The 17,343-nt window shown below is 52.9% G+C and overlaps 2 protein-coding genes across 3 annotated transcripts; one reads left to right on the top strand and one right to left on the bottom strand.

Moving 5' to 3' along the window:
* Positions 1–463: 463 nt before the first annotated feature.
* On the top strand, positions 464–5,047 carry LOC120707788 (translation initiation factor IF-2-like). 2 transcript variants are annotated; one of them, XM_039992805.1, is made up of 4 exons: positions 464–1,335; positions 3,458–3,491; positions 3,522–3,579; positions 4,799–5,047. In XM_039992805.1, the coding sequence occupies exons 1-4, from the start codon at positions 561–563 to the stop codon at positions 4,841–4,843; spliced, it is 912 nt and encodes a 303-aa protein (XP_039848739.1). In that variant the 5' UTR covers positions 464–560; the 3' UTR covers positions 4,844–5,047. The 2 variants fall into 2 exon arrangements, with proteins under 2 accessions (XP_039848739.1, XP_039848732.1); XM_039992798.1 differs by having other exon boundaries at positions 3,458–3,579.
* Positions 5,048–14,192: 9,145 nt separating this feature from the next.
* LOC120707779 (chitinase 6-like) lies at positions 14,193–15,290 on the bottom strand. Its single transcript, XM_039992792.1, has 2 exons — positions 14,824–15,290; positions 14,193–14,732 (listed from the first exon to the last, which is right to left on the bottom strand). Exons 1-2 carry the CDS (start codon positions 15,251–15,253, stop codon positions 14,320–14,322), a joined length of 843 nt encoding a protein of 280 aa, XP_039848726.1. The 5' UTR covers positions 15,254–15,290; the 3' UTR covers positions 14,193–14,319.
* Between the last annotated feature and the right edge of the window lie 2,053 nt (positions 15,291–17,343).

Here is a 17,343-nt window from a genome sequence, read left to right as displayed (position 1 = left end):
TTCTCTACTCTTTTTCCTCTTGTCCTTTTTGGGGATACTCTACTGCTGCTCAGTTCCCGCCGACGCAAGGGAGTTCACCCAGAGCTACCAAGAGTACGAGGACTTCTAGGCGGTCGTCTCCCAGTCGACGTCCTTGTGGTGCCCAGCTTCGACGAGAGTTTACGTATATGTTTTTACGCTTCCGTTGTACCAGACATTTATGTCATTCATGTAATAAATAACATCCGTATTCGCTTTATTATATCTTTTTACGTGATATGTGCTGTGATATATTGTTCATTCTATTATATATACGTGTGACTTGATTCTGGCACGTATATGATTGCTCGGTTTATGTCCTTTTATAAACCGGGTGTTACATGCCGGCCCAACGTCAAGCCTAGCCCATCTCGGCCTGATCTGGCCCAAAGGCCCAACCTGTTTCTAGTAATGCTAACTCTAACCCTAACCCTATCCTAATCCTCTCCTTCTCTCCACCCTACAACCGCCGCCTCTACCCCTGCAGCAGCCGCCGCCTCCCTGCTCTCCCTCCTTGTGCATGTCGTCGCCCTCCCGCTCGCATGCACGAGCGCGCACTCCCACGCGGGCCCGTGACTGAGGGCTGCCGCGCTGTCGCCGCCAGGACCCGTACACCGTCCCAGTGCATGCCGCCGCCACCTTTCCTCCCCCTGCACGCCTCCTCCTTCCACAGCCGCCGCCTTCCTCCCTGCTTGCGCTGCTGCCAAGCCTCGCCGCCAGGCCGCTGCCCCTGGGCTCGGGGCGGAGCTCCTCGCGCTGCCAGGGCTATGCGCCGCCGGTGGCCGCACCCCGCGCGCCCCTGTCCAGCGCGGGCTCACGCCGGTGGCCGTCGCGCCATGGCCGCCGGGCCTTGGCCTCCGCGCCGCTGGGCCTTGACCCAAGCCACGCCGCTGCCCTCTGGCCGTCGTGCCCATCCTGCCGAGGCCGTCGTCGCCCTACGCAGCAGAGAAGAAGCGCAGCAGAGAGGAAGAAGAAGGGGAAGGGAAGGAAGAGGAGGAGCCGCCGTCCAGGGAGCGCCTCCGCAGCCCCTGGATCTCACCGCGAAGGAGGACCAGCGCCGCCGAAGCGTTGTGGAGGAGGACGCCCGCCACCGGAACCCGACGTCCTGGAAGAGAGGAAGCCGAGGAGGAGCACCGGCCGCTGCATCCGGGGTCGACCACGAGGACACCGACGCCGACGCCCACTGCCATCATAACCGCTTCATCGGCCCTGCGCCCGTACGACAACCTCGCCGTGGCTGCGCGGCACTGCACGGCAGCAGCTCGCCACGGCCTCGCCTCACCCCTGCAGCACCTGTTTCTCCCTCGCGTTCCACCGGTAGGTCGCCGTTTCTTGCTCCCTAAACCCCCATTGTGATGTGCTGCCGACGAGCGTGTTCGTCATCGATGAACCCTCTCATAGACAGCCCTAGAACGCCCCGATGCCACGCCCCGCGCGAACCCCCGCAGGCCGTCGTCGCCGTTCCAACCAACCTTGCCGGTCGTGCTGCGACCACGGCTTCCCGGGTACTTGCGTGCACGCTCACGCGCCGGCCTGCCATGCTCAAAGGCCTAGCCTTTAGCCACGGCTGGGTCGAACCGAGCCTCGCCACGCCCTTCTGGACATAAATGCAGTCGTGCCGTCGCGTTCGCGACGAGACGAGCCCTTTCGAGCATTTCGTCGAGCACCCACAGTGTGCACACCCACACGGCCTATACAAGCACACGACCTTACCTTGCTATACACCGTCTCCTAGGACACCACCCTAGCACCGTTGCACGCACACTGGTCGCCTCTGTCGCGGCCGGACACCCACAGGTGCCCCTCGGTTTTCTGCCGAACACCTTGCAGGCAGCCACAAACCTGTGCTCACGCGCACTCGACGCGACGCCGCTGGCTTGTTCGCCGCGCTGTCGTCGCGTTCCATCGTGACCTCATTCCCCTTGCCCTGTTCTGGCCCTGGCCTTGTGCCACTTCCGACCCGTCACGTCGCCATGGATTGGGAACGCTCGCGTTCCACATGTGAACGCGCACCAAAGCCTCACAGAACACCAAGCCTGTTGACCCCGCTTGGCCCTTGTCTCACCGCGCCGTGTCTCGGCTTCCCGAGTATCAGCGAGTGCACGAACTCTGTTCACCACCGCACGTCCAAGCCGGTCCCCTAGTCATGCCCTTTTTCCTTGCTCGTCGTGTTCCATCACCGCCCTCGGAGCCGTCGCTTCGTCGACGCGTTCCCGTGCTTTGACCAAGTCGTGACCCCGTTACCACCCTCGTCGTTGCTCTCGCCTTGTCCTTCCTTTGTCGCGTCTGCGGATTGAGAACGCACCGTGTTCTGCCCATGAACGTGCACCCACATCGTCAACGCATTCCTGAGGCCGACCTTGCTCTGCCTCGCGACCGTCGAGCTATGCCCTTCGGCCATGCTCACGACCCCGCGTTTAACCTCGCCGCTGCTCGGCCTTCGAGCGTCGCAGCCTTCCCTGCACGCATATGAAACTGTCGCGTCGTGGTTCTGAGCCAAGTTTGCCTTGACCTTGTCCACCGCGTTGCCGTCGCGATCCACCGCCGGCCACCGGCTTCGCCTTGGCCATGGCCCTGCCCGACCAAGCTCGCTGACGAGCCTCTGTCCCAAGCCGACGTGCCTTGCCTAGCCATCACTCCATCCTTGCCACATCACCTTGAACATGCCCTTGCGCTGCTGCTGCCTTGTCCCGTCGGACACCCTAGCGACGCCCACACACACACTCTGAACGCACGCACACACACATGCCCTAGTGACCACACCGGATCTGGGTGGAGCTACAGCAGATCCAGCAGTCGTCGACAAGCGGACCCGACTTGTCAGTCAGAGGAAGACATCGCCACATGGCCCCAAGTCGTCGGCCAGAGAAGAAAAGGAAGGAAGGAAGAAGAGAAGAAGAAGGAAATATGGGCCGAAACCCGTTCTGCGGCCCAATTCATCTAGCCGAGCCGCCGAGCCAAGTTGGGCCGAGAGAACCGACCAGATCCACCTTTGAGCCCGTTAACCCTTGTAGCCTTTTCCTTTTTCTTTAAACCCAACCTGACGTGTGGGCCCTACAAGTCAGCGACGCAGCTTGGCTGACATGTCAATGTTGACCAAGTCAATGCTGACGTCATCAACAGCCATGATGACGTCAGTATGTGGCTGACTTCCGTGCTGACGTAAGCCCAACACGTGGCATGCCCAGAGGCTGCCACGTGGCTAACTATGTGTTTCCATTTTTTCCGATAATCATTTAGTAATTTCAGAAAATGCTTTAATCTTAGAAAATTCTTAATGAATTAACCGGTTCTCTGAAAATTATGAAACCAGTTTCATAATTCTTCTAAAATCATGATCTACTCGATAGAATAGGTTTTGTTGTGAGTTAGATCTTATTTGAGCAGATTTGTGCATTCTTGCACTTTGATCCCTATATTTAAATGTAATTACGACTAGGTCCTGAAGAGAAGGAGTTGATCGGATCCAGAAGGACTACCCCGACTCCCGTCGAATCCAGAAGGACGTACCGGACAACCAGAAGATGTCAGAGACCGAGGAAGGTTACGAAGACCTATCAGGTTCATGCCCGTCCGCGATTGAATACCTATTAGGCATTACTTGCTAGATACGCTACGCTCCCAAATTGAGTGTGATGAGATGAGCTTGCATGGCCATTTATTTATCGTATTCCTTGTTTTCCATACTTATCTTTGATTTGTTAGATGCTATGGCTACTATGTGTGAGATTTGGGGTATGGGAATATATGATGTGATAGTTCTTGCTTGCTGGAAGATTGCCTCCACATATATAGGAGTTGGTGATTAGGTTACGACGGGGGCGAGCGGACCCTTTCCATGATCTTCGGATCGGGAGCCGGGGATTGTGCGTTGGGCGCGATCCTGAGCAGCACCTGTAATTGGGTGAAGGGCACCTGTGGCAGGTGTTAGACTGTTCCGGTGGGAACTTTAGTAGAGGAGTAGTTGAGAAGGCGATACTTGTGATGGGTATCGATTGCAGACCGTGTTGACGGAATGCTACTTTGGACGAAGACGCTCACCTCGGCTGGATGAAGGACTTGACTTTGTGGCCCTAGTGACGGAACTATGTCAAACGTGCACACCACTTAACCTTTATGAGGGGGGACCCAGCCCGAGCTAGCTATGCGCGGCATCATACCTGTAGGAGGATAGTGTGTCAGTGTCAAGGGGAGAGGGCAGGACCCTATCGCCTCCGATCGCAGAATCCATGGAGATTCCATTCTAGATTGCTTTATAGCCCCAAGCGACCTTCTGCGGGAGGACGCGCCCCAGACCAGGAGAAGGATGGTGCCGTAGCCGTTAGTTTCGTTGACTGGTGCCTCGGAGTTAGTCAGCTGATCCCCGGCTAGCGGGGGGACGAGTGGGTACAGGTGTACAACCCTTGCAGGGTGAAAACTATACGTATAGCCGCGTACTCGGTCATGTACAACTCTGGATCTAGCACCACACTGTAGGTAGATCCACATATACTTTTCTACCTCCCCCTAGTCCACTTTTCCTACTCGGATAGCAGTTGATGTGCGGAGAGAGGGAGTTCCCGCACCGAAACAGGGTTGAGACAGTTGTAGTGGAAGATAGGAGACCGGGAGTCCGGGATGCCGGAGCTGCCCGTGTTGAAAGGTGTCTTGGATGACTTATACATATATTGCTTGCATAGGAAAACATAGCCTATCCTTGGCATTATCTTTATACCGTTTGCATCCACCATAAAGCTTGCATCCGGATGGTGACGTGAACCTATCCCGTCCTTGGGGATAGCCTGATAGATGCAGGATCCGAGTAAAGGAGTCGACAGGACGATAAAGGAAGACGATGTGAAGGATGGTCCGAGCTACACTCCGAGCTGCCTGTGGAGAGGATTCGTGAAAATGGAGTTGCCCAGAAGACTAGATACTGTTTCCGCTTTCTGTTTGTTTTCTTTTAGCCCAAGGGGCTTGTACTCTGAGATTCGTATTGCAATCCTTTGGATTATATAATAAATAAATCCATGTGATGTTTTAAACGTGAGTTATGTCTGTGATATTTGATTAAAATGAGTTCTGTATGTGATATCTACTGATCCAGGGACTATCACGACGATACAGAGAGTCGGGTTCACCTTCCGGGAATCCGGTTCGTTTCAATCCCAGTCCAATTCCTTCCAACCACAGCACCACCGATCTCCAACATTCCACCTGAGCCCTTTCCGAGTAGAATGCACCTCCGGAGCTCCGAGTTCACGGTTGACTTCAGTGAGCGAAGTCCTCTCGGTCCTTTGGGTCTGTTCTGGAATAACCTGGAAGGGTGAGAGCGGTTGGTAGATTGTGCTTGAGTGGTTTTCTGGCTTGTTCTGTGCATCGAGCAGCCGGAACGCGCAGCGTCGCCATGGGCGGGTCGTGGTTGTGGGTGTCACCATCGAGCTATGTGCTTCGGTTGCCCCAAGGCCTAGCTGTGGGGCCTGGCGCACTTGTTGGGTGGGTGTGGTGCTCCCCGAGCTACGGGCCAGCGAGGGGCCGGGAGCGCTGCCGTGGCCGGCCGTCAAAGGCCGTGGTGCGCGCCGCCATCGGAGATGGTGTTCGTTGCTGGGTCGTGGTGGCACGTGGGGAGGGACCCTTGGCGCCCGGGCGGGGGAGCTCGGGCCAGCGGCCAACGCCGCTCTCGCCGAGGCAGGGAAAGCACGAGCATGCGGCGCTGGCAAGCGGGCAAGCGTGCGGGCGGGTGGCGAGCACGACGGAGCGTGGGCGCCGGCGTGCTGGGACGCTCGTGCGGGCGGGTAGTGAGCACGACAGCACCTCCAGCGACCCCCGACGCGCGTGGCTGCAGCACGCCGCCATCATTGTACCTGGCGCGGCCATCGAAGGATGATGTTGGGCGTGAGTAAGGAGGAAGAAGGACCTCGTGACGGATGAGTTAGCGGTAACGCGACGGAGAGCGACATTTCGGTCGAACGATTGTAAGGTATTTTACAGAAGTTGTCATCTTTCGATGCTACCATCCAATTTCCTCTTTGTTTTTGGCTGGTCTGCGGAAGATAATTTCCAATTATGCAGCAGGTGGGGGAGTTCCTCCTAATACTCAACAGAGCACGGCGCCATAAACCGGTGGTTTCTCTTTAAAAAAAAAACCCGGTGGTTTCAGGCAAGGTGACCGGCGTGATGGGTTAGAGCAAATATTATAACAAACTATAAAAAGGCTAAATATTGAGGTGGAGGAGAGAGAAGAGGAGAGAGAGAGGAGAGGTGGGCTGCTGTAACGATCCGGTCCGGGATAACGGATAAGATCTACTCTACACCTTGAGTAAACTACACCTGCTAAATAACTTTCTTGCGCTTTCATCCTCGCTTCACACAAAAGATTCGAACCGGAGTTACTAGCTTCCCAGAGGCCGGTTATTTAAGCTGGTTCAACTCCCTCACCATTTCCAATTTGGGACTAAAGGTCCTGTGCTGCGGCCCCATCAGCGTGGGCCGTGACAATCTCCCCCTGTTAGGATTCAACGTCCTCGTCGAACCAGCTTACCCATACAGTACACAAGCTCAGGATCGACTTTTCTGGCCACGTCCGTACGTCCAGTGCCGGCGCATGTGCCATACCGTGGCCACACATGGACCCACGCATATGCACACCATGCCCGCGCATCTGCACCCGTACGCGCCCGTGACACAGCGAAAGTTGGCTCTGATACCCATATAATGACCCGGCCCGGGATAACGGCTAAGATCTACTCTACACGTTGAGTAAACCACACCTGCTAAATAACTTTCTTGCGCTTTCGTCCTCGCTTCACGCAAAAAGTTCGAACCGGAGTTATTAGCTTCCCAGAGACCGACTATTTAAGCTGGTTCAACTCCCTCACCGTTTCCAGTTTGGGACTAAAGGTCCTGTGCCGCGGCCCCATCAGCGTGGGCCGTGACAGCTGCAAACTAACAGCGTGCGGCTTACGTTGCCAAGGGGTAAGCACACCTTTGTGTACAAAAAAAAAGCATAAAATAGTGGTTTAAGGACTTGTTTGTGAGGTCTAGTAACTTGCAGCACAGAGATCTATTTGTAAATTTCAAGGACCTTCTTGTAATATTTGACCTTACCAATGGAATAAATATAAACAGCCACCTCCTCCTCTCTATAAATAGCACCCCATGGGTGAAGGTGGAGGGGGCTTGGCCTCATGATTATTTGCTCACTTGACTTGCTCTCTTCTCACTCTATCTCATCTCTCATCTGTTTGGGAGAAAAACCCCCAACAGCTGGCGCCACCGTGCTCGGCATGTCTCATTTTTCTTTAGAGAAATGATGATATTGAGCTGAAGCGAAGCAATACCTACAATGTTAGCACAATAGGCAAAAGCAAGACCGAAGGTGTCATACGCACAAACTTTAGAGCACGTCTGGTTCGACCTTCCAATCACAAAACAATAATCGAAGGTCATGTTGCTTGCATCTAAAAAAATTGCTTTGTTGACATTACCTTCGATGTTCCCCCTCAATGTTGCTCCGCAAAAATAAAAAAACACTTATTTTCTAATCACGTCTTTTATTCAATGACTATTGGTCGTGGTACACAAAGGAGGGGCTAGCAGCTCACTACCAACCTTCGAACCTGATCCCCAAGCTAGCAGTCAAGAACCTTGCGGTTGTGCCGTGCTTGCGCATTGGCACGTGTGGGGCAAGCAACGCTCCAGCTAACCAAACGGTGGTTCACCACACGAAGCTTTTGTAAACTGAGCAATATATATAGATCGTGAGTCATGAGTGGTGGAGCTTCGGGCCTCTCAACTGCACTTGCGTCCACTCAAGCTTCGCCGCCAGCAGAAGGACACACGTCCACCCATCTTGATTAGCTATTTCAATTAAGCTATTATTTGCTAACCCAAAGGTTCCGGAGAAATGGTCCGAGCAGGCCATGCACCTTCGATCACCCACAAGATGAGAGGCAAGGACCCGGGAACCTTCGATGGTTCTCATGGGTCATGCAATCGCTCAACTAGAAGCCGAAAGTGGTGAACCACTCAAAGCTCCATGGCGAAGCTTTCTACCTGCGAAGGCCAAAATTATTTAAGAAGGCAAGCAGCCGGCAACCGCGGCAACCTCCACGGCAGCCACAACCTCCGCCGGCAGCTCAACCTCCCGGACGAGCGGCGACCTCCGCGGCAGCCACGACCTCCTCTGGCAGCTCGACCTTCGGGACGAGCAGCAACCTCTGCGGCAGCCACGACCAGCTCAACGTCCCGGACGAGCGGCGACCTCCGCGGCAGCCACGACCAGCTCAACGTCCCGGACGAGTGGCGACCTCCGCGGCAGCCACGACCTCCTCCGGCAGCTCGACCTTCGGAACGAGCGGCAACCTCCGCCGACCTCCGCGACAACCTCCGCCGGCAGCTCAACCTCCGGGACGAGCGGCAACCTCCACGACAAACCGCGACCTCCGCCGGCAGCTTGACCTTCGGGGCGAGCGACCAACCGCGACAACCTCCGCCGGCAGCTCAACCTCCAGGACGAGCGAAGAAAACAACCTACGATACCAAGCAAAGAAAAAGGCCACAAGCTCCTGGTGCCGAAGGTGCTGAGTGGCGAGAACTCAAGGACCTGACGTCATTTGTCACCTTCGATCAATCACTTGCACAGTTGCACTCACCTTCGGATGCCGAAAGGCAAGAAGCCAAGGACAGATCCAGCACCGTCGAATAAGGCGTCGATGGTTACTAGCTAGTTACAAAAAGTCTAAATCCATCTGCAAGGCACCTTCGATAAGATAAGCGACTCCTTTCCTGAAATATTGCAAAAAAAAAAGTATATGTTGCTACGGGCCGGGGCTTCAACTTTAGAGCCCCAGGCTAATATTGGTTAACCTCCGAGGTTTTTCTTATGATGACTTATTCCAGCCTAGCATAGGTGGATCCAGACAAAAAAAATTCACGAATCGAAGGTCGTCAACAAGATTGCAGGCCGGCAGTTTGTAAAGCCGCCCGTCGAATGAATCGATCGGAGCTGCCAACAACTTCGACAGCTCTTCATCACCTCCGCATCACCTTACGGCCACAGACTTTTTCGGTGCTACCTTCGATCATTCACGTAGAAGCCATGCAAGAACTCGCAAAGATGCGAAGCTGGCAGGGACCTCCGCGTGAGGAGCAAAAGCAAAAGCGTTCACCTTCGGGAATCCATGAGACTATCGCTAACCTGACTTCCATGCCTTTTTTTTCCTTGGTTGCCAAGCAAGAGTGCAGGTGGATGCTAGCTGTCGCCGCCGCGCACAAAGCTACTGATGCCCATCATATATAGGAAGCTGAACCTTCGCCATCACCTTCGAGTGGAAGATATTAAGTGAAGCTGCCAGCTAACGACATCTGTCCATACGCCGTCTCGCCACCCCGGGATCACAGCAACCTCCGCATGCAGCGCTGCATCAAGCAACGTACGTATGCGTGCATGGGTCAACTTCTTGGTCAATCATCAAGCGAAGGTTATTACTGGATTGCAAAAGTCCAAAATCCTTACCCTTGACCTCACATCAAATACACGTGTTTCATTCCTTTTATCAAATCTGGCAAGAATCACGTGCACATGATCGAAGCTTAATAGCTTCTAGGATGGGATAATATGATTTTCCAAGTGTTGCAGAACCATACCTTCGGTTGACAAAAAAAAGAGAGCAAATCAACAGCTATTGTGCATCTTGAGCTGATATCACCAGATGATGTCGCCTACTACGAGGCCGGCAGCTGTGTCCCCAGCGGAGGTTATCCTGCCTTGCTACGATCAGCTGTTATCAGCTAACCTGCTTGCCCATGTGAATTCTTTAGGCAAGGATGCAGGTCACAAGCTTTCCGTTTGTCACCTTCGATTCTTCACTTGGAGGCCATGCAACAAGCCACGACACCTTACACAAGAATGCAAATAAAGCCACATGCTCTTCATTTCCACCTTCGAAGACAAATTAAAAGCAAGCCGCATGCGGTTAGCAAAGAGCTTCTCCGGCGAGTCCGGCTTCAATACACACTAGGCATCAGAAACAAGCAGAGCCCGACAGGTTCGGCCTAGCTGAATCGCCATGGAAGAAGAACCTTCGCTGGAGCGTTTGTCCCTTTGACAAGAGCCTTCGACAAAGGAAAGCTAGTATGCATGCATGCACTAACTGCACGTGCATCACTTGCTACATATCCATGCACTTCAAAGCTGGCAGGACCAGACAAAGTTTCTTAGCAAGCATCATGTGCAACACCTTCGACATATAAAGTTCTTTATTTTTCCTTCTCGGTAATACTAACCACTAAGATATCAACACCGTTTTGCAGGGTGTATCCTTTAGAGAACTTTGCTTACTATTATGCGCTATTGCAATTCCATGCCCTAAGCTCTTTAAGCTTATGGTTCTCCAACTAGTTTATTCTACATAGTGAAATTAACTCACTAACCCCTCCCTTGAGGATAATCTCCCTTCCAAAATGCAGAGTTATCATACTTGGCCAATAAAGAAGATTACAATCTTATTGGTTTTCTAGCTTCATTGACCTCAGAGAAGGTTATGGCTCTCATTAATCTCAGAGAAGGTCAGAGAAGGTTATGCATCTTATTGATGTTAGAGAAGGTTAGTCGCAATCTTATCATGAGTCGAAGCAACAAAGAGTTGCAAACATCGACCATCGCATTTGCATGCTCAAATTGTGTAAGTCAGCAAAGCTCACATTCTTCGCGAACTTTGCATACTTATCTAAAATTGCAATAAGCAATCTAATGCCGAGGGGCTCTTGGACCTAAGGGTCTTGAAGCTAAAACATTTTACGACCTCCAATCTAGGCTTTATTCAGCACACTTGGTCCCAAGGGACTATTATGACAAGTTACATCTTGAGTATCAAAAGTTTTCCCTAACATGCAGGTTATCATCAATGTGAGTATTTCTCCTACTTGAGCTAATCCTTGTATACTAGACCTTTGCTCTTGAAGTGCAGATATGATGGTTTTCACCACACAACCAAGCCAAAGAATTATGCATTATAGATTGTCATCCATTATATATGTTGACCTTCGGCTTTCACCTTCTATTAGATTTAGCCCCATTGGTATTCATCAACCATTGATTCTTCAATATAATGGCTTTCATCAACAAGTGGCTTTCACCTTCGCAATGAACAACCAAATACTATGTTCTTCAAAGCTATGAGCCTTCACCTTCGGCTATCAAACACAAGTGTTTTTGCGCCAAGAGGCTCTCTTGGTTCAGGTAAAAAAAAACAGAGAAAAAAAAACTTCAGCCATCAAAACACTATAAGGGTGTTTCGGCCAAGGGGTCCTTATGGTTTGAAAGTAACCAGAGGCCAAAAAACCTTCGGCTTCATACAAATGCATTTTACTTCCTCCATGTGCATCAAAAGCATACATCAAATCATCTCATTGCATGAACACATAATCATGCATGGCAAAAAAAAAGTTCCGAGGAGCTAAGAGGCTTAGGACCTCAAGAATGAAGTCGAGTATCACCTCCTGCACGTAAGGACGAATACCTCGCAAAAGAAAGCCAAGAGGCTATCTATCCTAAGAGATATGGAGCCAAAACACCTTCGGCCAAATAAAAAAACAAGATGAAGTCGGGTGACGACCCGCAAACTTATTTTTCTGCAATATTACTTTTGCAACTCGTGTACAAGAACAACTTTGAGAAAGATATCAGTTATGCAACATATGATTTGTTGACAACTTTAATAAATGGTCGTTGCACCATTCTATATTTGTTGCAAATACATCACCTTTTCTAGGCACAAATCGTCGAATCAACTTCACATAAGTTGTTTTGACAAAGCTTGGCGCTCAAAGCTACGCCTCCGCCGAGACATTCAGCTCGAGGGGCTCATCCACACCTTCGGCATCGCCTTCGACTCGGCACCGTCTCCGCCGGGACCTTCGACTTCGGTTCGAGGGGCTCGCCGACATCTTTGACATCATCTCCGACTTCAGCAATGCCTCCAAATTCGGCTCAAGGGGCTCACCGACAACTTCGGCATCGCCACTGCTTTGGCTTCAGGGGCTCGCCGCCACCTTCGGCCGCTACTTCAACCTCTACGTCATCTACATTGACTACTTCCACTACATGCGAAGCTTATCTCACGAGCACCAGCCAAGAGGGGCTGGGGGTGTACTGGAGGACCAGTTCATCCTAGATGATGAGGTCTTGTCCGGCGCTCGTGAGAGAAGACTTGAAGATGCTACGGCAACCTTTGGCCACGACGACTCCAATTGCATCGGTTCTCGGAGCTGAGGCTACCATGGGGGTGTACTGGTGGACCAGTTCATCTTAAAAGATGGAGCTCTGCCCGAAGCTCAGAGGAGAAGCCACTCGCCAGTCGAAGCCCAGAAGCGAAGCTACCTGCAAAGTCGAATCCCCGAAGATCTAAAGCTGGCACTTGTGTAAATCCAAGCATGTGCATGCTCTTTTCTCCATGCCCCTTTTTCCCACTGGGTTTTTGGGATGGAGTTTTTGGTGAGGCGCACATGAGAAGGTTACAAAGGACACTCCTTGTAACCAGAGACTGTGTTGTGAATAGGCCTCATTTGACAGGGTCAGCTACTTACTCTCGCTGTGCCAGCTGAGACCAACTAGCTGAGGGGCTTTTGTTGGGGGTGTGGCTTATGTTTCCAAGGGGTAAGCACACCTTTGTGTACAAAAGAGGCATAAAATAGTGGTTTAAGGGTTTGTTTGTGAGGTCTAGGGACTTAGTTGTAGCATTCAGGGATCAATTTGTAAATTCCAAGGACCTTCTTGTAATATTCGACTACACCAATGGAATAAGTATAAACAGCCACCTCCTCCTCCCTATAAATAGCACCCCATGGGGTGAAGGTGGAGGGGGCTTGGCCTCTTGATTATTTGCTCACTTGGCTTGCTCTCTCCTCACTCTATCTCATCTCTCGTCTGTTTGGGAGGAAAAACCCAACAATGTGGACCTTATACTAATGATGAAGGACTAAATTATTATACTAGTTGGCTGAGAGGTAGGCTATAAATGTCCTTACAGCCAACAGTTGTCTATATTATTAGCCTTGCTCTTAGCTTCAAAAATACCATGGCATGGACAGAGCAGCTTTCTTCGAAGAAGATTCCATAGAATCGAGTCAAACATTTAAAACATCACTAGATTCCGATGGGAGCTAACGAGAATCGCTTTGGCATTTACATAATATAAGGTGGGAGAAGGAAAAAAAATCCACTCCCCTTTTATTTGACACCCAAATCACTCGAGAATTATTTTCCATCTGCTTCCCACCAAAATCGCTGTATTGGATAATCAGGAAGCTAGGGATGAAGACTCAGAGTGTGTCTGGATATCCGTTAGGGGCCGTTTGGATCCTCCCAGTTTGGAGGAATTGAAATCTACTTAATTAACTAAGTTATTTGACTTAGAATTTGACATTTCACCACTTTCCAAAGTTTAGATATATAAATCTATCGTAAATTCATAGGGTGGAAGATGAAAATTGATTATATACACCACCAAACTATGTTTCTATTTCGTAACTTATAGTACGCTCTTTGGCTCACTCCTCTATAGTAGAAATATATCACTTTCCTCGTATGGCCGATCATAGTATACAAATATATTCCTATATAATCATATTAGCTTATCAGATTTGTGGCTAAATTATAATTATTATTAGTATGGAATTCAAGGTTCCAAACGGGACGTTTGTTGGGGAACTAGTGGATTGGGATGGAATGGGAGGGATTGAAAGGGATATATTAGTTATAGTTATTTATGCTGAAATCCACTCCATTTCACTTCAATTCACTCCTAGGGTGATAGCTTAGCTTAGGGAGCAGCAGAAGGATCATCCAGCAGTGCAAGTGCATTTTAGTATTGAGTATATTGAATGGACGATTAGGCACACAGTGCGCGCAGATGACTTATCTCGACAACAAATACTCCCTCCGTTCCAAATTATAAGACATCCCAAGAATCTTGGAGAGTCAAAGCAATCTCAAGTTTGATCAAAATTATAGAGAGAAATATAAAGACTTATGATATCAAATTGATGTATTATGAAAATACAACTAATAAAAAATCTAATGGTACTTAGTTTTTATAATAAATATTATTATTCTATTATATAAATTTGGTTAAACATAAAAAACTTTGATTCTCCAAAATTGTTGAAATGTCTTATAATTTGGAACGAGAGTATGTCTCATGCGAATCAATTTTATTTTCCGAATAATACGAATCAGAACAGCATACGCTATACATTCCTAGCTTGTTCGTGTCTCACATCCACACTGGCACACCGCACGACTAGTCATCAGCCGAGGAATCAGCAGGTGAGGTTGCTCCCCGGGTCGACGCCGAAGTCCTGGCAGAACTGCTTGTAGTAGCCGACGCGGCTGCTGACGGCGCTGGGGTTCTTGCCGTCGCACTCGAGCGCGCCGTTGATGGCCCGGATGGTGGCGCCGAACCCGCCGCCGGCGGCGAGGGGCTCGTGCACGCTGTTCATCCAGTACCAGAGCGCCGCCCGGAACGCGACGACGGCGCTGCGCGCCACCGCGTCGGGGTCGCCGAGCCCGTCAAAGCCGATGCTCTGCCCCGCCGGCCCGTAGTTGTAGTTCCACGAGATCTGCAGCGGGCCGCGCCCGTAGTAGCCCTTCCCGGCCTGGCACGGCCACTGCGTGTTGCTCGGGTCGCAGTAGTTCTTGCTCGGCCCGTTGATCTCGTTGATGTAGCAGAACCCTGAGGAGAAGAAGATCGAGCTCGAGCGATCAGCACGAAGCACGAACTAATCGAAGCAGCAGCGAAGCTCTTGGTCATCGGTGGGTCTTACTGATGGTCTCGTGGTTGGCGTTGCCGAAGAAGGCGGCGATCTCGCGCTTGGAGTCGTCGACGGTGCCGGTGCGGCCGAAGGCCGGGTAGTAGCCGGCGGCGGCGAGGAAGGCGTCGCGGGTGTAGAAGCCCGCGGCCTCGCAGCCGGGGGCGGCCTGCGCGAGGAGCGCGTCGAAGAAGGCCGGCGTGACGACGCTGGCCACGGACACGTTGTTGGTCGCCGGCGCGGCGCAGGGGCCCGACTGGCACCCGGCGCCGCAGTAGTCCCGGCCCGTGCCGCAGAACCCGAACCGGCTGCAGCACAGGTCCGGCGCGCACCCGCAGCTCTGCGCGGCCGCCGGCGGCCCCGCGGCCGCGGCGAGGGCCAGGACCAGGAGCGCGGCCAGGGGTGCCGCCGCCGTCGACGAGAGTTGCTTTGGTGGTGCTGCCATGGCCGTGGAGCGGATGGTTGGGTTGGTGCGTGATGATGAGCTGGACGGTGGGCCGGGGCCGGGTTTTATAAGAGGATCGGGGTTGGGGTCATCATCTCTGACTGACCCGTCGCGATCGTGTCCGAACAACAGAGACGAGGGCCGGGTCAAACAAACCCAGCGATCCTCTTGAGATTTTGTTACGGGGAAACGGGGCGTCGGGGCCAATCCGCACGTTGGTGTGAACGGCGTCGACCTGCGGCGGCCGAAGCACTTCGCCGTTGCCTCGTTTCTTGGACGATACTAGCTACAGCAGCAGCTGATCGCTGGACACCCAGACCCAGGCCTCTGCCTGCGTTTGTCGCTGGAGTAGTAGTTTTTTTCTTTCTTTCCAAAATACATATAAAAATCGAGCTTGATCGTGTCGCTCTCCCTCCCAAGTCCCATTGTCCCAACACGTTTGCTCTGTCTCCTATGCGACTGCCGTGGCGTAACGGCGCGCGGAAATGAAGAAACGCGACGCGTGCTGCTCGGCTCGGCGTCGCCCGCTGGGCGCGGTGCGTTTGGGTTGGCCGACTTCGCCGTGGGTAGGTCACGGTCGTTGAAGCCGTGCGTGCTCTTGTGCAGCTGAAGCCCGAAGGGCAGGACTGAAACTAATAAAGCCGGAAGGAGGAAGAGGAGAAGTTTCTTCTATGCGTCGAGTCGTCGACATCACTCGCGCATCAGCTTCTGTGGCACGAAGAAGAACGGGCGGGCCAGGCCGCATGCCGGTCGCCGCCGAGTCAAAGTCCAACCCGTCGAGGTTGGCAAAAGGAGGCCTCCTGCTTTTTTTTTATCCGCGCGGGCTGCTGATGTGCAGATGCCAGTCGACTCGACGGGCACCGGCAGAGCTGCGACTTTTTTTTGGTCGACGATCATCTAGAGTCTACAGTAGACAGGCAAGTAAGCGTCAGGGCCTGTTTTGTGCTGCATGTCAAGGCTGTCGTTTCGGCGCTCGGCACGGTGGAATTGAAACGGTCTGAGCAGCATCAGGTTTCCTTTTGCTACTAAGAACAGTAATAAGAACAGTAGCGTCATCAGACAGGCACGGTCTGAGTTCGAACGTATCTACCGGCATAGTATTTGTTTATCTTTCCGTATTATGATATGACTAGGCGCAGCATGACGTACGCATCTCTCCGCAGGATTGTTTGCTCTCTCTCTCTGTTTTTTTTTCTCCAGTGACGACGCATGTGAGCCTGGTGGAAAAAGTATACATAACCCCCTCAGGTTTGATAACCCCCTCAGGTTTGATGTCTGGACACTTAACCCCCTGAACTCAAAAACCGGGTATTTTACCCCCCAAACTTTGCAAAACCGGACAAATCACCCCCTGTGGTGGTTTTGTGGGCGGTTTTGCCACCGTGGCGCACATGTCGACGCCACATCATAGAACACGTGGCATGGTCCCACCTGTCATGTCTCTCCCACTCTCTGCTCTCTCCCAGGCGGCAGATCCCCCGCGCGCACCCGGCGGCGGCGCTCCCGCTCCCCCGAGCGCATCCGGCAGCGGCGCTCCCGCGGAGGCGTGCGGCTCTACGCTAGCTCCACTTGGAGGCGTAGCGGAGGAGGAAGCGGGCCTGAGCGAGGCGGTGGTGAGCGAGGGTGAGAGGCGCACGGCGCGATCGAGTGCGGCGGCGTAGTCGAAGCACGGGAGGGGAGGGAGGACCAGGCGGGTGGCGATGTGGGAGACGAGGTCGGCGAGGGTGGGCGCGGAGCAGAAGGCGGCCTCGATCAGGGAGAGTGGGACGCGGTGGGAGTGCTCGACGAGCAGGGAGCAGGCGGCGGCGAGGGTGGGGAGGAAGGCGGAGCCAAGGGTGGCGAGCTCGCCGTCGGTGGCGTACTTGGCCATGCGGAGCGCCTCCTCGGCGTGGGTGGTCGAGAGGCCGGCCGAGTCGTTGAAGGTGGCCTGGTGGATGAACTCCGCGGCGCCGCCATCGTGGACTAGCTCCACGGCGACCTCCTCCGTGCCGCCGGCCACGTGAGAGCTCCACGGCGGCGGGGAGCCGAGGACCCCGTGCGCGAGCCATCGTGGCCTCCTCCTCCGCGCCGCCGGCAATGGCGGCAACGAC

Source organism: Panicum virgatum, chromosome 1K, assembly GCF_016808335.1.
Source record: "Panicum virgatum strain AP13 chromosome 1K, P.virgatum_v5, whole genome shotgun sequence".
In the NCBI taxonomy this organism is placed as follows: domain Eukaryota; kingdom Viridiplantae; phylum Streptophyta; class Magnoliopsida; order Poales; family Poaceae; genus Panicum; species Panicum virgatum.
Note: the sequence above shows the minus strand (reverse complement) of the source record. Positions and strands in the feature narration are given on the sequence as shown.